General features: G+C 40.9%; 1 protein-coding gene across 3 annotated transcripts in view; it reads right to left on the minus strand.

Moving 5' to 3' along the window:
* The window catches only part of LOC138265631 (ephrin type-A receptor 3-like), a 451,343-nt gene that overhangs the window by 61,436 nt on the left and 362,684 nt on the right, over positions 1-27,223 (minus strand). For 2 of the 3 annotated variants that reach the window (XM_069213517.1, XM_069213519.1), the window contains exons 9-11: positions 25,287-25,372; positions 19,601-19,726; positions 14,320-14,505 (exon numbers count right to left, since the gene is read on the minus strand). In XM_069213517.1, coding sequence (XP_069069618.1) covers positions 14,320-14,505; positions 19,601-19,726; positions 25,287-25,372 — 398 coding nt within the window. The remainder of the gene's footprint in view (positions 1-14,319; positions 14,506-19,600; positions 19,727-25,286; positions 25,373-27,223) is intronic. The other variant, XM_069213518.1, reaches the window with a different exon arrangement.

The following is a 27,223-nucleotide window of genomic DNA, read 5'->3' on the forward strand; positions in this document are numbered from 1 at the left end:
TGCCACGGTGCAACCAACCTGAATGCTATGCTGTGGGGTAGTTGAACTCAGGAAATTCTGCTGGTCGCAATTGTAGTCTTCCATCAGCGACCCATTCCTACACTCCCTGGCGCATGGTGATCAATGTCTCCAAGGCCTACTTCAGGACATTTTTACCATGATATGCTGTTTCCAGGCAACTCTTCTGCAAGAGGACCTAGATGCCAGAAGAAACAATCCTGACTTCCAAAGTCTGACTGACCCACCCTTAAATCTCGCCAAAGTTGGGGTTTTAGTGGTCTTCCTTGTGCACCAATTTGTAAAAAAACAAATAGTGCATTAGCTCAAAGTTTTTCTTTTTCTTAAGAGTGCAAAATGCCCGCGTTGCTGAATACAAGGACTGCTTTGTCCTGATTTCACCTCATGAATCTTTTTACCACTATCCAACATACATTTCCCGTCAGAAACCTCACTCTTTCTGGGTCTTTTTCGTCCCTGTGTTCTACCTTTCACACTGATTTTTAAATGTTTCTCTTACTCCTCCCTTTCCATTTCTGCTTTCTTCCTGTTGCCCTGGGCCAAAGCCTGATAATGAAAAAAAGAACTGACAAAAAAAAAGTGCCGGTGTCCATCACCAGCAACCACCAGTACACATTAATGACTGACATAACCCACCCTAGAGTTAGGCAGAGGCTTGCTTGCATTGCTCGGTAAAAGACACTCTATTTGCCACTGCCTCTGCTCCTCTTATCCTGTGAGTAAAGAGATGACTTCGAAAAACAGCACTGTAAATCCAGACATCTTTACGAGCAATTACACTGGCAACCAGCAAATAAATGCCAAATAAAACGGATCCACTGACAGGCAGTGATGATGCCCCGGTCCAGAACCTGTCATCGCCTGTCCCTTCCCTGGTTGTAAATAGGCAAATGTATATCTTCAGTACTACAGGGAACAGCCAAAACGCTGTTATTTTTCTACTTAAAATCTTTTCAGGTCCGTCTCTGCGCTATAACCTCGGTGTCAATTGAGTATTGATTTTGTAATCTTGCTGTAAGTGCCTTGCAAAAAGCCGATGTGTTATGCTGCAGGTGTGTATCAGATTCCGGCTTGAGCTGTGTAACCTTGGACTAGGAGAAAAATGACTTTTTTCATCAACAGCTTAAAAACCACTTAATAATTAATTCTTTGGGAAAATCCCTAGGGGCTTAGAGCTGCAAACCTCCTGTTCATGTGCACTGCTGCTATCAGCTCATCTTGTGCCTTAACGTGCCTATGTGCTCTCGCTCCACAGCCATTTCTTAGTGTTAGAGGGGAGTCCATGAGCAGAATTTCTTCCATCGTTGATGATTAAGATGTCACAGAATAATCTCTAATTTCTGGAAAAAAAAGAAATGAAAAGGAAGATCCACTAGAAAAAGTTCCTCCACCAAGCTATTCAGGACACTAAGGCCCTAAGGGCAAGATATACTTTACCATATATTGGTCGCAAGGCCTGCCATTCACTAAATCACAGGGTTTGCAACAACTATTTTTTTTGTTTTAATGAACTGAACCCATTTTTTTATTTAATTCGGTAAATGCTCACTGGTTTGCAAAATAGGTTTAGAAATGCATTACAAATTGTAATTTGGTAGTGGCAAGTTTAAGGCGTCCCTTCCAAATTGTATTTTAGAATGCTATGTATCAATAATTCACAACCACAATTTTGGTTGCAAGTCAATAATAGTTTCTTGACTCCTCACAAGAAGTTGTAAGGTATTCACAGAGGGGAAGGACTTCTTCCCATTTGTGAATGTAAAATAGTTTCATTGGGAGTTTTTTTTTTTTTTTAAGATTTTTCTTTGTTACATGACTGCAGTTCCCTTTAAGGAAAGTGGGCTCCATTAAAAAATGTACTTTATTTAAATGTGATAACTGACAGGGTGGTCTGCTGACACCAGCAGTCTATCATCCTTGTAATGGCAGAATGAGTAATAATTTGCGAATTAAGAAATAAATATTGATAAGTTATATTGAAATTTGACCCACTCTGTAGGGTGATTTCGCAAACCAATCTATAATAGGTGGGTCAGTTGGCAAAATCCGAATAGATTCACAAAAAATCTGCAGCATTTACAACCACGTCTTGCAAATCACTTGTTTGTCCATGTGGCCCTATTTCGAGATTGTCAGGCTGTGTATCAAATTTTGCTAAATGTGCTGACAAGCAAATTTCCTTTCATTTAAGACAGGTTTTGTGCTTAGTGAAAAGTGGTGTTATGTGCCAGGAAGTAAAGTAATACCATTTATCTGCATAGACCATGCCTGGCAGTGCCAGGAAAATTCTGATGCTAACTCTACATCTTTATTTGTGGCAAATCGCATAGGGGGTATCCCTGCAAGTGGCTTGACAAACTCTAAATGAGGACATATGTGTTTGAGGCCAGTTTTTAAGCACAGTCATACATTGATCTCGCTACTCATATGGCCTGAATGGGTGCCGATCCATGGGAATGGTGATTGAGGGTTTTAGTGAATTGGTCTTCTAGCTCCTGGAAACTTCTAGCTCATTGCAAGTCAAGAAATCAACTAAATATGTCTACTAAATAAGCTTTAATAGCTCAGGGCGGAGTTGCAGAGGTTGGCACAGTGCAAAGATAAGCAAATACAACTGTGGTGAGTTTTATGAGTGGACAAATATTGTGCAGAATCATTTTTACAATGAGTTGCTTATTGATGATTTAGCATAGCCTCATTGTAAAGACTTTCTTGAGTGACTTTCCATGCAGGTGACTGCCCAAGCACAAACTGTATAATATACGTATAGCAACTTTTTTACATATTACGCATAGAAAAATCACACGTCACTCACTCCAACCTACTTGCTCATTGTTTCAAGTTTTGTTTGACGCTAGTATTTCATGCACTGCTGTTGACACTACCTTTGTGAGTTTAGTTGGTGGGAGTTTATGCTGAATCTTATGGAAGCTTGTGCAATTCCCAATTCCCTTCTAGAGACTCAGGCTCTTGATCGCCAAAGCTGAACCCGCCATTCGACCGCCATATTACGAGTGGTGGCTGCTCACCGCCATTTTTGAGACGGAGAGCAGCCATCATTCATTCTGGCGGTCGTCTGTGCAGAGGCAGTTCCCTTGCCGGCACGGCCACACCAGAAGGACTCTGCCCGTCGTATCTTGAGCCATGGTGACAAGTTCTCAGCCTCTAAAAGAATCATTGAGAATTCAGACCACTAGGCCAAGATGGCATCAAACATATCATAGAGCACATCGGTATGGGCAGGACTGACATGCCCATTGGAAAACTCACAATGCCATTTTGATACCAGCTCCTATTTTATACTGGCCAGTCAGACCAAAATTCCAGCGAACATGATTGCATCCAAATAGACCAACAAAATTGAATAAGATGTACAACCTTCTTCTTCTTCTGGAATGCCACTATATTAATGCCTCTCCTTAATGAAGAAAGCTCGAAATAAGTCTTGATATACTTAATCTTACTAGGCATAATCTATATATCAACAGAATTGTTGGGCTTGTAAAGACCATTAGCATCCATGTATATTTAGGTGCTTCACTCTATTAAGTGACCATAAAATGACTATTGCAGCACAATAACAAGACAGCAATAACAACTGAAATAACAACAGGACGATTAAGACTAATTACGGAAAGTCAATGGGGGAGAATAAAAAACACAATGATGTGAAATGAGGGAATCGGGTTAATGTGTAGCCAAAATGAAGGCTCGGGAATTTCTTTTCTCTGGAGATTTTCGTCTATGAAACAGTTGGATAACCTTCATGACTTCACCAGTGACATTAGGGGGAGCGCAAATTAAAGAGCAAAAGTCACAAATAACAAAGGTGGTTTAAAGATCCCCAAATGAGAAGAGATAAGGCAGTTACCTGGCGTCTCAATAGCCTGATGTACATCTGTATACTAATCTTTAATGGGTTCTACTAATTGAACGAGTTGTTTTACTAACTGATCAGTGGGATTATATGTTTCCAATTTTTTTGACCAAGCACCACCTGCACGTGGTAAACTCTTTGTTCCACCCTTCCATTTTTCCAGCATAGAGGGAACAACTATCCAACCAATTTTTTCATCTAATGTCTAAATTAATCCCATTTTACCGGGGGAAACAAATACCAATGCAATGTCTGTAAACTCTGCCTGGTGACTTATTGCTGAATTGGAGAACCCTGCGTAGGTAGTTTTCCCATGCCCTCACAAAATGAAGATGCAACAAATGAAACAATAATATCACACATCTTTCAGAGAGAGACTAACAAGCTTCTACGCGACAAAGGGTTCAAAGTCTATATCAAGGGGGGGAAATTAGAAGTTTGTTTTCATATTTAAATCTCAAAGTCTAGGAAAGAACTTCACAAATTGCTTTTACCTGGGACCATAAAACACACAGAAGAATAATTTACTCAACTCTTCAGTTCACTCTTGTGCATTTCTATATCCTCAGTGGAGGTAACTATTTGAAGTCCTACATCAACTACACATGTACAAAGTGCTTAATTTGAGTTACTGTTCTTTGGTGCTCCTCACCAGCACTTATTTCAAAATATCTGCACTTATTTTTAACAGTCCACTACATGGTGGCACTGTGTTTCTATTTTTTAACAGAGTAAATCAGCAGAGAGTTGAACAATTCAACATACTTAAAAAAATTTTTTTTTTAAAAAGCACATTTCCTTTCCATCATTACTAGGCCTGTGCAGAATTTTCGGAGTTGAACTCTGCGGAATTCCACAGAGTTGCAAAACAACTCTGCAAGTTTCCACAGAATTCTGCAAAAGGGTTGGAAATACGTACATCACACTGCTCTTGCTATGAATTAGCTCCAGAAGCTTGTTTCACACTGAAATACCATCAGAAATGGCACTACTCAGCGCACTAGCGGGCACAGCTTCTCAAGTTGATTTTATTGCCACTCGAATAGATTTTCTACTCGAGCAGCAGCTTTCTGACCACATATGGTCGGAACCTCCCTCAAACGTCCACATTTTAGAAATCTCACCACGTGCCCTTATAGTGAATGAAATTAATGCTAGATGATGCCAAATCTCACTCGCCACCTTAAGCATAACTCAAAGTGGGCATAACCCAGCCAGCTCCACGAGTAGAATGGTATATGTCGATCACCCCTAATCATTACAGCATAAGGTAATTTGGAATAGTCTGAAATGTTCCACTTGTATGAGGGTTGTGGGTTAGTGTGGTGCATTGGAATGTTGGAAATGGAAAGTTGATGGGGACACGATCGAATATTGGAACACAAACACTGAGACTGGCAGTTTGCCAGTGGCAGCGGTTGTGTCATGTCCAGCAGGCATTGCTCTCAATGTATGAAGATCTTTTAATATAATGAAAACATAGAAAATATATCAGTGCTCACTGCAATGGAGTATTCTTAATGATGACGAGGATGGGAGAGAGCAATGTCGGCGTCAAAAGGAATTGCTGCTAAGGAGTATTCTCGTTTTGTGGAAAATTATGCCTCAAAGGTGGAGGATTTACTAGTTGTTAAAGAAAAACGCTACATTTTGTTGGGGGCTAGAACAAAATGAGGAATTTCTAGCAATCAAGAACAAGATTTTGATTGCACAATATTTGAAGTCATTTGTAATGGGAGTAGACTGTGCAAAATCTGTGGATGCCAATAGTTATGGAATTGGAGTTGTTTTATCTCAAAGGAAGGATAGAAATGAGCAAGTGGTTGCATATGCATCTTGTACCCTTACACAAGCAAAGAAAAATTATTCTGTGATAGAAAAGAATAACTTGCTGCAACTTGGGCTGTAGATTGTTTCAGAATGTATATATGGGGAAGAAAAATAAAAATCTGTACAGACTTTTGAAAAACATTTTAAGCCACTTTTAGCATGTTTGGCTTCAAAGTAGCAAATGTACCATCATGATATAGTACATGTTCTGGGAAAAAATAATTGAGTTGCTGATGGGTTGTCGCGGTTACTGATGGATACGTGTAACACACATGAAATGGATGAGAGTGAATGTGATGTAGCGTATATGCATGAAGATGTGGTATTTAATGAGGGCAGAGGTATGAAGGATGGTTGGAGTTGTCAAAAGTGAAATGTGTCGAGTAAATGGAAAAAGATGTGGTGTTGTTGGGAGTTATAGAATTCATGGTAAAAGGATGGCCATTGGAACGAAAATTGAAAGGTGAATATAGCATATTTTGGAAGGTAAAGGAGGAATTATCTATGTGTAATGTTATTGTTCTGAGAGGAGATAGGATTGTACCTCCTAGGGGGATACGCAAAAGTATCGACAAATTAGGACATGAAGGCCATGGGGGATGATAAGCACCAGGAGGAAAATGAAAGAAAATTTTTGGTGGTCAGGTCTGGATCGTTTGGTGGATCATTGAGTGAGGGAGTGTAGTGCATGTAAGTCAAGTGACAAGGTGATTAAACCTGTGGTGGTACCTTTGCAAATGGTAGAATTACCGGATGATCCATGATGGAAGCTGGTGATTGATTTTATGGGACCATTTACCATGTTACCATCCAAGAAGGCATATGCCATTGTTCTCACAGATTATTACTCTAAGTGGCTGGAAGTTTGTATGGTTAGTAGCGTGACCATGGAGGTAGTTATTGATTTTTTGGAGGGTTTTTTCCAGGGAAGGTGTTCCAGAAATGTTAGTGCCCGACAATAGGGTGCAATTTACATTGAGCAAGATGCAGTCATTTATGGAAAAGTGTGGCATCAGTCATATAAGGACATCATTATATCATCCCTAATGTAATGGCCAGTAGTGGTTCAATAGAGTAGTCAAAGAAGCGGTACAATTGGCACTTAAGTCTGAGTTGTCATGGAAGAAAGCTCTTCAAAGTATGTGGTTATTCGTACAGGATTACACCACATTGAATAATGGGTAAAACACCGTTTGAGGTGTTAAAAGGAAGGAAGCCTTCTTCAAACTTGTACGGTGGTGGTTGAGAAATAATAAGGAAGAGGAAGGGAAGTCAGAGGTTGACCTACAGATCAGGAGGAATGTGGAAAGGTATCAAATTCAGGTAAAGGACAGTTTATGTGGCTAAAATAATGCCTAATATTTTGGGTGGCCAGTATGTGCGAGTGAGAAAATCAGGTCTAGCGGAGAAGGGAGCACCTCATTGGTCTGATCCGTTAAGGATTGTGAAGGAGTTGGAGGGTGCAGTGAGACTTGAAGATGGAAGGGTACGGAATTTGCTCTATGTGAGTTTGCGCCAGGATGTTGATGTACATAGTGGTAAGGAATGTGAGATGTAGGATGATGTAAGCGGATACATGATGGGTGAGGATGTGTGTCCAAGGGCTGAAACTAATTCTAGGGTGAGTGAGATGTGTGGGTGCTATGTGGGATAAATGATGGACTTCACTGTGATCCAGAAGTACTGGTACGTTGGAGTGTGAGGGAGCGGATATTGCAGTGTCATCTTCAAGAGTCTGTGATGGAGTAAAAGAAAAACCTTAAAAAAAGTTTTGTGATGGAGTAAAAGAAAATATATTTATATGAGAAACTTTGAAATGTCTTAATAATTATTCTTATTGGTATTCAGTTAAGTTTTTTGTTGTCTTGTAACTTGTATTAGGGGGATTGGTGGGTGGGACATTGGAATGTTGGAAATGGAAGATTGGTGGGGACATGATCAAATATTGGAACACAAATGTAGGGACTGACAGTTTGCCGGTGGCAGCGGGTGGGTTCATGTCATGCTGGCATTGCTGTGAATGTATGAAGATCGTGTAATAAAAGGAAAACATGGAAAATATATCAGTGCTTACTGTGATGAAGCATTTTTTAACAGTTAGCTGTTTTTTTTTATTAGCCCTCATCACCTGCACTAGTGAACATCTTTAATTCCAAACAAGGGGCAACGGCCAGACCCACGCTTTTGCCATGGGAGTTTTTAGACTGTCTTACTCGGCATATCCTCAGCATATCCAGTCTTGTATTGGAAGATCTTGGAAGGTGTTGTAATCATTGGAACCATACATGCCTAGAACGGACCTGCTCAATCATTGGAGACCAGAAGTCATCCTTCTTTTTACCAGGACATGGTGTCTCCCATACATAGTAACTTAACCCGTTCCACCCATTCTAAACATTCACAAGAGATTGATCAGTCCATTATCTGCAGAACGTAGCTGATTCTAATTTTTCTTATTTTTTACAAATAAAACATTGCATGCAGCTGTATTAGATTCTCGCGACAGCTCTGTTTTCGACTCCAGTGTTATCAAATTTAACTAACTGCTGACATTCCCTTATACAACATGAATTTAATCATATGCATACCTAAACTACTTCTTTGTTTAATTACCCACTTTAGTATTGTTAGATTTGGGGTCTCTGGTTGGCAGTCAGTTTGCACACTGTCCATGCAGGAACCCTCACTCTAGTCAGGGCAATGGAGATACACACTTAGGATAACCCCTTCTCACCCCCATGGTAGCTTGGCACAAGCAGTCAGACTTATCTCAAAGGCAATGTATAAATTATTTGTACCAACACACACAGTAATTCAGTGAAAACACTACAAAATGGACACACACCAGTTTAGAAAAATAGGCAAAATTTACCTACTTCAAACAAGACCAAAAAGATAAAAATCCAACATACACAAGTAAAGTGATGAATTTTCAAAAGAATAGTTTCTTACTCCATAGAAAACAATGGAAACTTTGTTGTTATAGAAAGTACCTGGTATGCATCATAAATGAAGCCGCCCAGGCGAGCGTGCGTCAAAAAAGTCAGTGGTGTGTCATTTTATCATTTGAAAGTGAGACCATGCATCATTTTCCAGATGAGGTACCTCAGGTCCATGCAGGTTTACATTGATTTTTGACGCCCAGCGATGTTGCATGAGAAATCCAGCCACAAAGTGATGGAAAACCGCTCTATGTGGGGCTTGTGTCATTTTCACCAGCTGCAAGTGGGTGTTGCATCGTTTCTCCAGCTGCAACACCGATGATGTGTTGATTTCCCAGCCGCGATGCAGGTGGTGAGTTGAAATTTTCCCCGCATGGCGTCCCGTGCATGGATTTCAGCCTTCTTCTACCAGCTTCAACTTTCAAGGGCCCAGGGACTGGATAGGGCGACATTTGGCAAGGCAGAGTCCCTGCAGAGAGTCCAGGTGCTGGCAGAGGAAGTCTTTGATGGCCAAGAGACTTCAAAACAGGAGGCAAGCTCGGTCCAAGCCCTTGGAGATTCTTCACGAGCAGGAATATACCACAAAGTCCAGTCTTTGTCCTCTTTCAGGCAGAAACAGCAACTGCAGGCCAACCCATTAAAGCACAGTCACAGGCAAAGGGCCAGTACACTTCCTCCAGCTCTTCAGCTCTTCTCCTTTGCCGAGGTTCCTCTTGGGTCCAGAAGTAATCTGAAAATCTGGGGTTTTGGGTCCACTACTTATAACCCTTTCTTCCTTTGAAGTAGGCAAACTTCAAAGGAAAGTTCTGTTCTTAAGATCCTGCCTTGCCCAGGGCTGGCTCCAGACTCACACCTGGGGGATGGAGACGGCATTGTGTGAGGGCAGGCACAGCCCTTCGAGGTGTAAGTGACCTCTCCTCCCTCCACTCTAGCCCGGATGGCCCATCAGGCTATGCAGGCTACACTCCAGCTCCCTTGGTGTCACAGTCTTGATGGGATTCACAAACAACCCAACTGTAGGTCTGATCCAGACAGGGAATACACAAGCAGAAAGTCACAAAATAGTTTAAGAAAGAAAATACCTACTTTCTAAAAGTAGCATTTTCAAACTGACAATTTAAAAAACAACTTTGCTAAAAGATGTATTTTTAAATTGTGGGTTCAGTGACCCCAAACTCCATATTTCAATCTGCTCTCAAAGGGAATCTGCACTTTAATAATATTTAAATGCAGCACCCATGTGAATGTATGAGACGGGTAGGTCTTGCAAAAGTGAAGACAGAATTTAGCAATATTTCACTGTTAGGACATGTAACACACATCAGTACATGGCCCACCTTTAACAGACATTGCACCCTGCCCATGGGGCTACCTAGGGCCTACCTTAGGGGTGACTTATATGAATAAAAAGGGATGGTTCAGGCCTGTCAAGTGGATACACTTGCCAGTCAAATTGGCAGGTTACAACTGCACACAGACACTGCAATGGCAGGTCTGAGACATGTTCACAAGGCTACTTATGTGGATGGCACAACCAGTGCTTCAGGCCCACTAGAAGCATTTGCATTACAGGCCCTGGGCACCTCTAGTCCACTTTACTAGGGACTTAGTAGTAAATCAAATACTCCAATCATGGGAAAGCCAATTACACATTCAATTTACACAGGGAGCACTTGCACTTTAGCACTGGTCAGCAGAAGTAAAGTGCCCAGAGTACCAAATACAGAGTCATGCACACAGTCAAAAAATAGGAAGCAGAGGCAAAAAACACAGGGGCGACCATGCCAAGGATGCCAGGTCTAACAAGTATTATCAGTCCTTTCTGATGTCAGTCCTTAAATCTTATACATTTGTCCCATGCCTGAACCTAATTATGTACTGTATTTGTAAATGAGGCAACATCTAAAATGCATGCATTCTTTTTGGGAGAACCTCATTAAACAATGTGATTCTTTTTTGTGGAATCATGACAATCCTTTGCTTCTCAATCCACGTGAACCACAAGATCAGAATATGACAAAAGAATATGAGAAGTAATGTTTGTCAACACGCTATGTATCCGCTTTTCTAATCATTCTACAGAAAAGAAAACCTATAAGTATATGTACCACCTTACGATCTTCCTAATTTGTCCCTGAAACTTCGCCTACACTTTTTGATGGCCTGTTCAGTTGCCCACTAATGTAAAAGACTAACAGCTCAGGTCTCCCTGAGTCCAGAACCAGATATGGTTAGTGGACTGTAGAATTCTGCCATAAGTACAGACACACGTTTCTCTTAGTTTTGGTGCACTCTGAAATCCCTTAATCCAGCAAAATGGCAACTGCACGTGGTTTCTCAGTTACATTGCTTGCACTGCCCTACTCATCGCTCCCAATACCCTCATTGGTACATATCTTTGCTAGAGTAAGTGAAATCACAACGGGGAAAGCTACACCACTCCACAGAGCCCTGGTTCCATAGTGTACATTAAATATGAAACAGGAGATCTTGATCAAAGATGGGAAGCTGGTTAAATAAAGTGTAGGCACAAGAACCAGCTTTAAAAGGAAGCGTAATTGATGATTCTTGACAAGCACTGAAAGAGTAACACCACTAGTGTTCTGTTAAAAAATAAAGGACTAATTGAATGATTATTTTTTCTGTTATATTATCAGTAATAACAGAACATTACTTTTTATAGGGTTCTTCACAGGTCTATAACGCAGGCTCATGCAGCCTCCACAGCGCTCTAGGCCCCACTTTAGGAGAGCCTACTTTCAACCCAAAGCTACGAGCATATGTATGATATGGGAGTCTGAGTGGGACCTTGCCACAGCCTCCAAGTGAGGGGCATTATGTTTCGCTATGCCACTGTTTATACAGTTAAATTTTGCTTTAAAAATAAATCACGGCAACATGTAACAAACTTTTTTATATTAATGATGGTGTTCATGAAATGCAAATTCAGGTAAGGAAAACAAACACTTTCAATTTGATCATTTGTACTTGCACTGTTACCCAAAAGGGTCTCCAGGAACTAATAAGAAAAATCGTGTGCAAATTAAATGTTCACCAAATAAGAGCAGGACAGCTAAAGATGGGCTAGGGGAGACAATGACTCCATAACATAAAAAGCCAGTCATTGAGGAAGGTACATGCTTATTGTACAGCTGCACAACATAGGGCTAAGAGAAAGCCATTTTAGGCTTACCAATTGCTAAGGCTGTACACAGCGTACACGCAACCAGCGACACACCGCGCCGCAGTTTCTCTTCGGCAATAAGACCCTTTTACTTTTTAATGATAAGGCGCAGCTGCCGGCTGATGGTTTCATGCCATCATTAGCAGCGGATCAGTGCATGGGTGGCGTCCCCGGGGCCTAGTACTGACCCACGCTGCGACCTGTGAAATTACACTGGCTGTCCAGTAATCAGTATTGCTAGCCACTGATAGCACTGGCAGATCCAGCTGGCTTCATCGCTCCAGGCTCGCGCTGCTCCGCGCGCATCTCCAAAGCAGTCACGCTCGGTGGCGTCTCCTTGGGTCCTCGCATCTCCTTTTATTCATTACGGTGAATCAAGCGGTATATTACCACTGCCGCCGCCTGTCCACGCACGCGCACAAACGCACTGTAAACACACTGACAGAAAAATACGCGCGGAAAAAGAGACAGGAGCGACCATAGGCACAAAATATACACACAAGAGTAAACACGAGAATCACATGCGCATAGAGAAACACACAAGCAAATCCATCTAGGGTTGGCAGACACATAGAAACTGGAAGACAAGCACAGACAAACGCACATAAAGACACAGAGAGATCACACACACAGTCCAATGTTCACGAGGAGAATCCGATATTGGACACCCATAGAGAATTATGTGCATACTAACTATTGAGAAACAGGAAGCACACATGGAATAAAAGTGCATACACATACACACGGGAAAACCCATAGACAAATAAAAAAAAAATCGCAAAACTACAGAAAATAACAGAGAGATAAAACTTAGACATAACTAGGGCTTTGCATCCGTTGCATCCGATTTTTGGTGTTGGACGTTATTGAGTTGATCATTAAATATATTTTCTCTCACTTTGTCCTTGATGTTGGTGTAAAGAGAAACATGCAGGAAACTTTGGTAATAAAGTGCAGTAAACAAGCACCAAAAGCCAGATATTTGCAACCACAGTTTCCACCAGTCTGTAAGTACATTTAACTGTCAAGCTAATTGGCCTGTCAGAAAACACTTATAATCTAGTTTTGCAATGTCAAGTGACCTAGAGGGGTGGTGCATTGGGTCAAGTAGAAACAATTCGACTGATATTGAGATGGCATTTACCCAAAAAAGACCTCTCTTTCTGCGGCGTCCTGATTTTGGTTGTAGAAATGATCTATCTATCTATCTATCTATCTATCTATCTATCTATCTATCTATCTATGCCTTTTCATGCCGTCTTCCATTTAGTCCACCAAAATGGTCATTATTAGACAATCCTTTTATACCCTATGACTGGACTTATAATATCACACAAGCTTAGTATAAGTTAAGGTTGGTCAAAGTAAAAGAAACAAAAGAGGGATAGGGAGATTGACCGGTCCAGCATACAGCCTCCCAATTCAAACACATCAAAGTACACTGTTCCGTTTTAGACGGACTAAGTCAGTCCCTTCTTTTGATCACAGATCAACAGTGCACATCTATGGTTAGGAAGCAAGAGCGCTCACACACCAAAATGGGTGTCATGCTTCATCATAGGGCCTGCTCCACGTTGGGCTGGCATTGCAATGCCCAACAGGCCTCTCCATCATTGGTCTTCGCGGAGAAATGATGAGGAGAAGAGTGTAAAACCATAGAAATCATGACGTCTTGTATTCAAGTATGTAACTAATTAGTGAACTGTATGTATGGTGGAGTCATTGCATAGATTTATGTGACGTTAGTGTAGTGTAGTGAAGGAGAAATATATTGAGAGTTATGGAAAGTCACAATGTATTTGTATGGAACTGGTTTGGTAATAAATGCATATAGTTCAAAACTCATAATGGGAAATAGTGAAGTAGCGATGTAGAAGGTGTACAGAAGTGATACTGTAGAGGAACAGTTCTATTTAGGTGCTATGGATACACCCAATGGTAATGTGTCATATACTGATATAGAGGAATGATGGTTTGTTGGAGTAGTAGAACAGTAATGTGGAGTGAATAAGGGATGTAGTGGAGCAGACAGGTACTGATGTAGTAAAGGAGCCATGTCATGGAATCATGCTATAGTCACATGCAACACTGTGGAATGATAATATAGTAACTCTGTGATACATTTGAATACCCACTTGACAATGAAGTGATATTGTACCAGAGAAGCAATGCAGTGGAGTAATTATGTAATTTAGATTACAGCAAAGGTATTTTTGTAAGAGAGTAAATAAACCATGTAATGCCAAACATGTAGTATGATGACTTTATCTCAATTTTTACTCATAAAGCAGCTGGTTGAGATTATGGTTTAAGAGCTTTTATCTCCTTTCTCTTAGCAAAGATGTACCTTCTGGCCAGGATGATACAATGTTTTGTGATATTGCATTGATTACAGGTCCCTCATTAGAGGGCCAGGAATGTTTTCTAACAAGTCACAAAAGATCAAACAGAATGAAGAAAGAACTTACATTTTGTAACCACTCCCTCCAAGCGGATTATGTTCGGATGGTCAAACTGCCCCATAATACTGGCTTCTCCCAAGAAGTCTCTCCTTTGTTTTTCTGAGTATCCGGCCTTCAGACTTTTGATAGCCACAAAAATCTCACGCTTGCTTGGAAGCTTCAGGCGCCCACTGCAGACCTCTCCAAACTCTCCTGTGGGTTTGTCAAAAGAGAAATATTGAAATTAGAGTGAATGACGGGAGGGCATGTGTAATGACTTACTGTCAATAGTAATATCCTGATGTCATCAGGATCCTAGGTGGATGATATAGATTAGAATTTGGGAACCATTACACCATTATAATAAGGGTGATCTGACAGGTCTTTCACAATCTGAAAGGTCAGTGATTGTTTACATGAGTCCTTGGGTGGAGCCAGCACACAGATACTGACACATCAGTGACAGCTGTTTAGAAACTGAAATAAGATGTGTTAAATTTGCTTGTACTACCTGCGGTTCACCTTTGATTACACCCAGTTGCTATTATGTCCAACTCAGCAGTGAATGAAAGAAGCCTATGAAGAAAGGCAAGGAAACATAGAATGGTATCCAATCAGGAGCCAAACGTTCCCTTGACTGAGTTACCATGCATTGCATTTTCCTTTTGTATAGCCAAAAAGTGTCTCAAGCTTCAGTAATACACAAAGAGCAGGTACTACCAATGGGCATAAGCAGTGTAAGTGCCCAATGAAAGCAAAAAAGAAATGCGACAAGACCATGCAGATAGTAAAATGAATGAATGGGTGCAGAGGAAGAAATGTTGCTGACAAAAACAGAAGGCTATGCAAGATGTATAAAAAGAACCTATTAACAATAAGACCATATCTAGAGTATTGTTCTGTCCATTTTTTTGTCCCTCATTTGTCCAGTTCTGGAGGACTCCTCTGGAGGTTTGTGTCTAGTTGTACACCTTAATTTTCATGTACTTTGTCCAGTTCTGGAGAACACCTAGAGCATGTTAGGCACAATTTACAAAAGTAAACTTACATGAGTAGATATACTCACATGTAGGTCTACTTCAACATTTAGGTATAACTCGCCATCTGCTTTGCAGCTCATCATCCCTGAGTGAAGACTTACACCTTTCATGTTTCCATTCCCCAAAGAGAAAAGGGAGCCTCGAAAGACTGAATTTACATGAGTAAAGTTACTATTAATATGCATCACTTGTTGGTGCAGATCTCCATCTTATGTTAGAGATCTACCTCTGGAAAGCTGCAGATTTTTAAAAAAATGTTATTGAAAAAATCTGAATATTTTAAAGCAAAATATAAATGTAAAATACATATATATATATGTTTTTTTTAATTTAAATTTGAACTAAGAAAATAAAAAAATAACACACAATCTTCTCATAGTACGCTTCTTAAATAAGAGACTAATTTAAATATATTACTTTACACTTACATTATTTAAATATATTATTTTAATTTATAAATCTTATGTCTAAGCAATATTAAAGTAAATACCCACCCTCAATAATATTTTTTACTAGAGTGTAGTAAACGTGCTAAAAAGATATGCATGTAATTAATTAGGCACTTTTTTAAATGTAGGACACAGTTAATTAACTTCCTATGAAATCCTAGTTTAAATCCACAATGCAATTTTTTCTATAGGAGTGTGTTGCTGTACCAGTGGTTGGCTCTGTGTTTTGCTTGACTTGCTCTAAAGCAGGGCTGGAGTATATTTAAGCACTATTAGGGTAAATGTAACTTTAGGTGCATATTTTATTAATTGCTTTGGTCTTTTGTGAGTGTGTGTTTTGTATTCCCATATTACTCCTAAACCGTTCCTTCACTTCCCCTTAAAACTACCCCATCTGAGTAAGTATTTCCCATTTTTCTACCATTCTTCCGTCCATTTATTACAAAATAGTATACTTACATGTGCGAACATCTCTTTTACCTGGGTGGGGATATTACTGCACAGAAAAGACAGGCAGTGCAGAGGTGAAGATCCCTGCCCATATGTTTGTGAACTGCACTTTGTAGCAAGAAGGCATATACTACTGGAGTACTACTTTATGTACTGCAAAACAAAGTTTAGGAATCAGCTCATAGTATCCCATTCTCGGAGCTGTGGTGCAATACATCCGGTTCACATGACCACCTTCGCCATTTGCCTCTATTTGCGTGCGCACTTCCATTGAAAGGTTGTGATTTGAATATTGTTCACACTCACAGCCCTTGATCTATATGAGCCTGTAACTCTAGTGCTCATGTTCGAAGAAGTAGAAGTTATTTGACAGTCAGCTGTAGCCCATGCAGCAACAGTGCAAACGTAGCTCCCTCACAGATCAGACAGGTCCAAGAAGAGGGGCTGAGGAACTAGTCGAAGGAATAGTTCAAGAAGCCATTGAGATAGTTGTGAGTCAGTCACACTCATGGAGCATTCTGCTGCTGTGGCAGTGCAGATAAGAGTCCAGGCCATATACTGAGTGGGAGTGCTGACAGTAGACAGAAATTGGGGATAGAGGGCAGGGTTCAGAAATTACTTGCTTCTGATGTAAGTAAAAGCAGATGGCCTTCGGTGGTGAGTAATGTTACAGAATCTATATTGGGGCAACGATCAACATTCTGAGCTTAAACTGGCGAAGATTGTACTCACTAGTGCCAATCGTAATCACTTTCCTTGTGTGTCTGTACTTTGCTGTTGTCTTAGATCTGGGCACCAGCTCACAGGGATGCAAATGTGATGATCCAGTAGATTCAGCATCTCTGTGCTCATATTTTGGAGCTGCTCACTGAATTATAATAGTCGTGGACATGAAATGCTTAAATACCCTGAGTAGGCACAAAACACTCTGTGCGGGCTAAGCTGACTCAAACATTCCAGATCAGAAAAAGTAGTAGTATTAGTCTTTGTACTAACATCAAGATTCTTTGGTTGGACACACTAAGCTCCACAACCTGGTGGCGTTCCCCGTAGGTTCACATTTTCAGCTGCATGTTGAATGGTCATTGAAATGAAAGAATGACTACAAAAGGACATCTATTATATATATTCTTATTGGTAATCAGTGGCAAAAAGTATCTCCAGGTGAATCAGTATTTGCATCAAAAGGATCCATGCTACCATTGAACAAAACAGATGTGACAAGTTCCAGGCAGAGCAACTTAAGCACTCTTTTGGCAACGCCAGGATGTTTGATGGATCCAGCAATTGCCTGCTTTGAGGCCCATCATTTGGAATATATCACTCCAACAATGGTTTGCTCTCGTAGCACGAAAGCACCACTGTGCCAAAACATAAACATGTTTATAGTAGAGGCCTATAACGGGAAGCCTGCATGAACTGATTTATTTAATATAGATAATTGGTAGATATTTTTGAAGATGAAAATGTGCATCATGTAATATTTAATTATTCCTTGTGTAAAGACGATGTAAAAGCACAGAGCCTTGCCCGCTGTCCCATGAAGCACGTGTCGCGATGTGGCTTTTAGCAGGCTGTCTATTAGCCTTATTATTGTCTGTCCACTTTCAGCCTTGGCTCTGTCACTGCCAAAAGCACTCAGATCAGTGCCGGGAGCATCTCCTTCTTGCAAATGGAAAGCAGGATCCTCGGTAAGAGGGCCTTTGCGAGACACTGAATGCAGGCAAAAGCCGCTTCCTGTGTGCAGCTAAGTGCAAGAGACCCTCAAATTAAAATCTGAAATAGTAATGAAAGTTGGAATTCACGGATGGGAATCAGTTTAGAGCCGAACCAGGACACATTAGTGCTCAAGTGTTTATGTTCTTTTTCCCAGCCTCCTTTCTTCTCTACCATGGCCCATCTGTTGGCACATTCCATGCTTTCTTGTTGTCAAACAAACTTCTTCATCCTAGCCGACTGCTCATCTATCTTCTTGTTGCTCTACAAATCTTACTTCCTCTCTCGGTGCACTCACCTTTACTCTCTCCCATGTAGTGCCTTGCTTTTTGCTCTTCTGTCAACCCCTTCCCCTGTGCCTTTAATTCCTTTTATATGCTATTGTCTGTGAGACATCTCTATAAACTTTTCTTTTCTCTGGCCAACACTCTCATTCCCTTCTCTATTTTTCCACCTTTAGATTCTCTGATAAGTTTATTGTTTCTGCTTCTCCATCCGACTTCAAGCTCCACCCCTACTCAATTGTATTCCTTAATTTTCTTACCTTTTCTACCTTCCCTGTTGTCCCTTTCTCATTTCTCATGTTCTCCCTTCTTCCATCAATTAGCCTCCTCGTTGGGTGCCACTCACAGCTCCTCAGGGCTTACCCAATGTTCTACCCGCTAGTTTATTTATTTGGCTTACACTGGCAAAACTAATGCCACTAAGGGCAAACCACATCATTAGTTGGGACCTGCTAAAACTGCATTCCATATTCATGGTACACTGATATGATTTCATGAAGGTCGTCTTCCCTGACTGGTCACCTGCCAATACCACCACCGCTGCTAAAGTCGCAATTCTAGCTTTGCCACTCCACCCACATAAGCCTACTTTCAGCCCACATGTTACTGTGTATGTGAATTTGTATTGTGCTCATGTGGTGTGAAAATATGAAGACTGTCGATTTGTATGACTCTTTTGGCCACAACGTTTGGCAAAAAACGTATTGGTAGGAAATTGTTCTGACTTGCAAAAGTCAGTAAAGTGTTACTGTTTTTTTTCTCCTCGAATATCATCATTGTCAAACTTTTCAACTGTATTTAAAAAAAAAAAAAAAGCATCTGTAACGCCACTAACTGAAGGTTGTTTGCAGGGTTTTTAAAGAAAATTCTAGTGGGGAGAAACGATGTTGCCCAACTTTCACTCCTGTGAAAGGTGAACACAAAAAGTGTTTTAATTGTAAAAAAAAAAAAGCCGAAAAAAATATTTGGACTGTGCTTGGAGTTATCCTACATTTTTCAAATTATCCTGTCTCTAGGGTTGCTGTTTAGTAGGCACGTTTTTTACATATCTAGGATTTTCCTCCGCTTTCTACATGTCCATGTTCTGTGCAATAGGTTGCTGATTTTAGCAAAAGACTTAGGGCCTCATTAAGAGTTTGGCGGGTGGCGGAACTGTGATATTGGTAATTACTCGTGCTTACTTGTGTTCATGCAAATTCATCATGCGCACATCTGTTTCAATGCTGTTGTGATTGTTTCATGCTAGGTGCTTAGCGAGTTGGAGTGGAATCATCACTAGTCCGTAGCGTGGAAATGAAATATAATTCAATGTAGAGAATGCAAAAAAAAATGGAAACGCAGATAGTATTTTATAACTCGCCACACTCACCTGCTCCGATCACTCGTTCAATTCGAATGGAGGAAGCGTCAATTTCTTTGGCAAAGTCGCGGACAGCCTGATTAGGGTCCTCGTAGGTGTGCGGATGAATGTACGTTTTACTTCCAGGCAGCTTCACTGAGGAAAGATGAGCACAGTAATGGGTCAAAAGTATCAGAGGAGCAACTCCAGGTAGCCTGTCGAATGTGCCTGTACTGTCTCCTGCATTGGTCTCGATGTTACGGAAGACCAGCACCAGTTACATTAGGCCAGGCTCGGTTGCCGCTCGCAGCCCGACTCACAAGTAACAACATTCTGTAACTAAGGGGGTTGCAAGTAGATAATCTCCCCACAGTTATTGTGTAGCGAGGTTGTCCACCAGCCTTGTGGCCAATTCTGCTCAATTCACCGGGGCACATGTATTACCTTGGTTTATTACAGTGGTGTGCTAAATAACTGTATACTGCAGTGCTGTGAGCATACCGGTCTTCACCCTACTCTTGATGTGCCGCTCATTCACGGGGCGAAGGGTCTGGCATAATTAGGGCATATGGGCATTTAGGGCAGCCACTTTCCAAGAGAAAAAATACTGCCCATTAGCAGCGGTTTTAAGTCTGCAAAGGCCGGGGCAGGATAGTAAATAAGACTTTAAACAAATCATATGTTCTCATTTGTAACATTACTTTTCTGCCTTTTATTACATTAATTATTAGTCAGGGCTGGTTAATGCAGCTTTAGATCACATTTAAAAGTGATTTCGTTTTTTATTTGCTGTTTGAAGAATGTTTAGATAAGGTCTAAAAATATGCTTTAGGTGATTTTGCTTTTTTATGTACAGGTCGAGACAGTAAAATACTGGTGGTGACAGTAGAAAATCGACCAGATGGCAACTCAAAGTGCAGAACAGCTGCCTCTCTACTATGCATGACACAGTAACTGTGTGCCTCATTTCACATAGCTGCAAATGGAGACATGGATGCCTGCAAGTCACATGTCTTCCTTGTCTGCTTTAGCTTTATTAATGACCCACCATTACCACCCTTCACCATCATAAAGACAGGACAGACAGTGCCACAGATACTGGCACATTACTGAAGAACCATTGGCAATAGCAATCGGTCTGACTCATAACAAATAGAGCCTATTTAGTAACTGAAGGCATTAGGCACTCAATAAGTTATCAAGTATGCACTCAATATTAATCTCATACATCTATTCATCCACCCAGTGACAAATCATTTCACTCATCCAATTACCAATCCACAGTAAAACAGACACACAAACTCAACATTCAAACTATCTGAATGTCCTGCTTTTAGCACAAACGACTTCCTGACCCACTCATTTTCCTCCTCAACCACTCTCTCAGTCAAGGCATGGGTCCCAGCACCTTTACAGAGGCTATAGTGGCCCCACTCCAAAAGAAAATGGGTGAGGGCCCACTGACTTTGAAATATTACTGGACAATTTCATTGTTATCCTACTTAGCGAAAGTTCTAGAGGCACATTTTGCCAGACACCTCTTCTCCTTTAAAGTGAAATCTAATTTCCTCGACCCCCATCAGGCAGGATTCCGGCCCTCCCACTCTACTGAGGCGGTCATCCTCTAAGTCACACATGATATGATGGAAGAAGCCGACAGAAGGCATGGCAGACATATGCACCTATCATGTCAACCTAAAAGGATATAGCAAGGATCATCACAGTGCAGATTTTCTACAAAAAGGGGTTTTCAGAGGAAAAAACCTACAGCAAAAGTCTTGCATATGACCGTAAACTGTGAGGTTCCATGTAACAAAATTCCTGCCTAAACCATTTACAGAGTGAATAACAAGCCACCCTTACTGGCCTGTTGGTAGTAACATATGATTTCATAATACAAAGGTCTGACATTGCTATAATTTCTCCTATAAACCGATCAGTCCTATTGCATTCTATATAACTTTCCCTAATGAACCAATCAAGCCTAACCCCTTTATTATTAGCTCATTAACATAACCAACTCAGGCCAGCTGTATTGAGCATAAGCTTTCTGCAAGGTAATCATCACATATAAACCCATAAAATTAGTAATATTTACATGCGAGTTGGCAAAAAACCATTATACAACTCCAAAAAGGGCTGAAAGGTGCAGATCTTCTACCCATGAGGATTAAGCCAGAGAGGTAACAGTGCCAGTCCCCTTGCCTATTCTAGTTATTTATGAGAATCCATGCAAGCACTACATGTCTACATCCTTTAACACAGTGTAACAATCCATCCTTAAAGGCCTATTATCTTTACTGCACAATGTTTACAATAAGCAAGCCAGGCCTACACGATAACCAACCAAGGCCTCTTTTTTGTACATAAGATAGCAACAATCAGACGTAAAGTCCTATAATTATACATATATACAACTTTACATTTATCAGTAACATACACATCCCCTGAAGAAAGGGCTCAACAAGGATTATCACACTGCAAATCTTCAACTCAACTGTTTTTCAGAGGTGGCACCAGCACCAAAACCCTTGATACTATGGAAATCTGTGAGATTCCTTGAAACATAATACAAGTCAACAGCTTTCCACATAATGTAATAAATTACCTCTTAAAAGCCAATTGGCTAAGGTAAATGTGTTACGCAGATATTTTGTCAGGCCTACTAATTTTGTAATAACTTTTTGAAATACATATGACAGACCAATGTCATCTGATGTAAATTTTCCCAAATAAATCATCAGATCTACAACCTTTATCATTAGTCTGTCACTATTATCAACTCAAGGCTACCTACTGAAGTCTGCATAAGCTTTCTTCTAAGGCAGCTATCTGTATGCAGTCTGAATATTATAATTATACAGTTGAAAAGACAATATACAATAATTTCTAAAATTGCACACAAAAGTTAGCTGAAGGATTCACAAAGATTCCCGATAGTTTGTCCTTGGGCTAACACCAAACCCTTGACTACTATAGTAAGCAGTGAGAATTTCTGTAAGAAAAGCCTTGTCAACAAGCTTTAACACATTGTAATGACAACCCACCCTTAAAGGCCTCTTGGATTTAACATATGATGTTCACAATAAATAAGTCAGGCTTACAACCTTTATAGTAAATTTTCATAACAAACAAATGAGACCTGTAGTCTTGTCACCGTAATCAATTAATTCCTACTGTTTTGAGTGTAAGCTTTCCCACAAGGCACCGCCTGACCTCCGGAAGTTGGTATTTATTTAGTTTACAATGGTTTTCAGATATGAAATCGTAAAGCACATGTGGGCCTTGCAAGTTTGCATTTCGCAGCGACAAAGGCTGCTGCATGATTGAATGTACTGCTGTTTTAAGAATTCACGGAGGTCCTCTGCATGCACCGGGTGTCAGTTTTCCGTGTCTAGATTCGCCCTTTCTGCATGAAGCCTGTTCTATTTGCCTTTCAACAGTTAATACATCTTTGCAGTATAAATTGTGAGTTTTCCGGCACTCCACTTCTCTCTGGTGCGCCCCTAGCTCTGAGGTGTGCAGCAGGGCTTTTTCAAGTTGCTAGCAACCTTTAAATGTGATGTTCTGCGATCGCCTGAGGCGCAGTTCGCTCTATAGGAGCGCAGATTCAAAAGGTTTGGCAGAATTTGACATTTTTGGCTCTTGAAAGTCAGTTAGAAGTCTGCCTCAGTAATAGTTGCTGCACTCAGCGTTTTCCAGCACAATCTAACTTTCTGGGCATTACTTTGCATTTGTGATCCACATTTATGCCCTTTTCACTTTTGCTGAACGGTCTACCCAATGTGTGCCAGTTGAAGATTAGCTCTAAAATAGCTGAATGTGTGCTTAACCACTGAAAAACACAATAACATTTAATATCTATAAAAAGTCAACGATGAAAAGCATCGAGTTCGCAAAATAGTCAATTAATGGCTGGTGGATGTCGAAAAATGAAAAAACTGACTAAGGGGGTCATTCTAAGTTTGCCGGGCGGCGGTTGCCGCCCGCCAAATGGGAACCGCCAATTGGCCGCTCCGCGGTCAGAAGACCGCTGGGGCCATTCAGACTTTCCCGCTGGGCCGGCGGGCGCCCGCCAAGGGAGCGCCCGCCGGCCCAGCGGGAAAGGGCCTGCAACACTGAAGCCGGCTCCGAATGGAGCCGGCGGTGTTGCAGGTGTGCGACGGGTGCAGCAGCACCCGTCGCGCTTTTCCCTGTCTGCTATGCAGACAGTGAAAAGCTTAATGGGGCCCTGTTAGGGGGCCCCTGCACTGCCCATGCCAGTGGCATGGGCAGTGCAGGGGCCCCCAGGGGCCCCAGGACACCCGTTCCCGCCATCCTGTTCCTGGTGGTGAAAACCGCCAGAAACAGGCTGGCGGGAAGGGGGTCGGAATCCCAGCAGCGCCGCCATGGAGGATTGGGCCAACCGGGGTTAATCCGGCGGAAAACCGCCGGACCCGGTTTTCTGACCACGGCTTTACCGCCGCGGTCAGAATGGCCCAGGAAGCACCGCCAGCCTGTTGGCGGTGCCACCGTGGTCCGCACCGCCAGGGGTCGGAAAGAGGCCCTAAATTCGGTGAAACAGAGAAGCAGTCCTCCAACACATGGGCAAATAAGAACACATGAGAAAAGAGAGAGAGAAGGCAGGAAAGAGTACAAGTCATAGACTCTTCTGTTAATTTTAGGTGCTTATTACAAGTAATCAGGACACCCAGAACAGTCTGGGATTAAAAGAATCTTGGGAACACTGTGGGTCTGAGGTTTTCATCCACACACATTGCCTTCTCAAAGCAAGCGAAATATCCAGGTGAAGGAATGCATAGAAATGTAGGTAACCATGTTGACTTTGGTGTGGAAACACCATTGCTTACATGTTACTCCCCATTATCTCATTATCAGGAGTATTTCCTTGACCCTGGAATTACTGATGGCTGTGGGATTGGTGTTTCTGATGTGCATGAAATATAGATCTATTATCAGGTCATTAGTAACAAGTGACATAATGGCAACAAAGGAATTCACAGATTTAAATGCTGCATCCACAATCACAGACTCAGTATTTGGAAAAGTCTACAATTGTAGAGTGGGCATACTACTATGAAAATCCTATGATTTCACGTATTTTCAACCACCATAAATTTAGGATTAGGGCCTGGAAGGGAGTGTTTCAGGGTGGGCTGCCTTGTACATGTAGATGAACATAAACAAACGTTTTAAGTTTGTGGCCATTCATAAACCTCTTACTGGACGTTTTCCATCAGGCAATTGCACACCAATGGGCTTCTGTGAAAAAGCAATAGTCTCATATTTAGTGATCTAAGAAAAGTGGTTTCAACACAGGAAACAGCCGAAAAAAGTAAAAGTGAAAAAGGCACAGCAATATATGATTTATTCTTTCAGATGTTCCATAGAGTGAAAAATCTGCATGAAGAACTTCCAGCAATTGGAGCCCTCCAGGGATTTTTTTGAATCCCCCAAAGATTTGAATTTAACACCCAATGTAATAGTACAATGATTGGAGTACATTTCCAACTTTTACTCGCAGGGCTCCATGAATTTAACTGAGAAAGAATAACAATTCTCATTTAAAACAACTGCACCATATTAACACTAATTGTATATTTGTAACATAGAACCCTCAAAATCATTTTTTGCTAACAAAAATCCCAAGAGCATCGCAGTCTGTGTGAACTAATTGAGATGCAATGATATCGAAGAAAACTTTGGTCGCCCTTACCTCTCCCGTGCTGGAAGTGCATTTTGTCTTCGTCAGGGTCCTGCTTCGCCTTGATGTAGCCGCAGTGCCTGCGGAAAGGAAAACCACTACGAGTAGTTACTAACAAACCAGCTGCTCGAGTGTTACTTCATAATATTGTCCTGTGGACCAAGGTCTTCAATAACCTAACTACCTATTAGCTGTTGCATCTAGCCCAGAACTATGACAGGCCACCCATTTAGCTGAAAACAGTTGTAAGCCAAAAATACAAACACAAATCAAAAATATCAACCTGCATATATATTTAGTGCACAGTATTGACATCAAACATATTGTCGTGGTAAGCATACACTGTGAAGTGTAGCAAATTATGATAACATATCATTGGTAGCTACGATTCAGTTAAGTTATATACTCTCAAGGAGCAGCATCTGTTGATAGCACTCTTAAATTGTCATAAAGAAAACACACTAGGATGGCAGCTCCCTTCTAGAAGCATGCATAAGGAGGATTCTATCATGAACATCACCTGGTGTGCTTCTAAGAATCCGCTAAAACATTTTTAATGTGCTCTTGCTTGTTTTGGTGGAGTTCACTGCAAGATTCTCTGGCTTAGCATGTAAATGCAAACTTTTTTGTGACCACATATTAAGTGAAATATCCTTATTCTTTTTTACATGGCAATACCTTTAAATTAATTGCAGCTACCTCGGACCCGGCTGTGATCTGGACAAACCTCTGACTGGAACTCTTTCACTGTCTACGATTGTCAATTGTTCTAAGGACAAACTTTTATAACTATTATAGTATCATTTACATACACTCTTCCTGTCCTGAGCCGTCAACTCTTTCAGTCGTCTTTCACATGGACTCCTGGGAACATATCACATAAACAAAACAGTACTTTCTTTGTCCTCTTACAGTAAACCCCATCAACAATAGAACCAACAACATTACTCCACCCAAAACTTCAAATGACAGTCCTCACTCTCCTGTAGCACAAACTCACACAAACTCCAAAATAGAGAATTTATATTGCCTACTGTCGAATGTTCATTACATTTCATAAAACAAGTACAACCTATTCAACCTATTGACAGAAACAGAAACTAATTTAGTTTTCATACCTAAGTCATGGCTAAGGGAATATAGGGCACTAGTATTGTATTAAGCTTTTCAACCGGAGTATCGTACTGTGACACAAAATTACATATACAAAAGATGAGTCAGTTTAGCAGTCATATTTAACGAAACAACAAATCTCACCAGGGCTAATGGTGTTTCTTTGCAAGGTTGTGAGGGAGGCACCCCTTGTCAGACAACCCTTCCTCAATCATTTCATGTTACTTTCTCCTTCTACAGAACACCAACGAGCAATGCAACAATTCCAGGCATTTCTAGACACAATCTCTAAACATCTTATAATATAGCCAGACATATGCATCCTTGGTGACTTCAACCTATGGCTTGACAATCCTAATAAGTCACACCACAGAAATCTGCTCACTGGCCTAAACACACAAACTTACAACTGTTCAATCAAAATCCCACACATATCGTTGGACACACATCAGATTTAATCTTTGCAAAACCAGATACAGTCATATTCTAAGCGACTACTCTAGTCACATGGTCAGACCACTACCTTGCTGTCTACAAAAGACACCTCAAAAGGTCCCAACAAAAAACATCTTACCTTCAACCACATATAGACCTTGGAACACCTTGAATTTGGAGGTACTAGAAAACCTGCTTACCCCCACCACAGATCTGATCACAATAAATTCTACACAAACACTCTATGAATGGCTTGAGAAAGCATTGATCTCTTCATTACTCTAAAAACATGTATACATAAAAAAGAAACACACTCCTTCAATGAATGCAGAATTAAAAAAAGACCATAAAACAAATTTCTAGTCTTCAACAAAGCTGGCTCAGAACAAACAAACCTCGAG

This window comes from Pleurodeles waltl, chromosome 11, assembly GCF_031143425.1.
Source record: "Pleurodeles waltl isolate 20211129_DDA chromosome 11, aPleWal1.hap1.20221129, whole genome shotgun sequence".
NCBI classification, from domain to species: Eukaryota; Metazoa; Chordata; class Amphibia; order Caudata; family Salamandridae; genus Pleurodeles; species Pleurodeles waltl.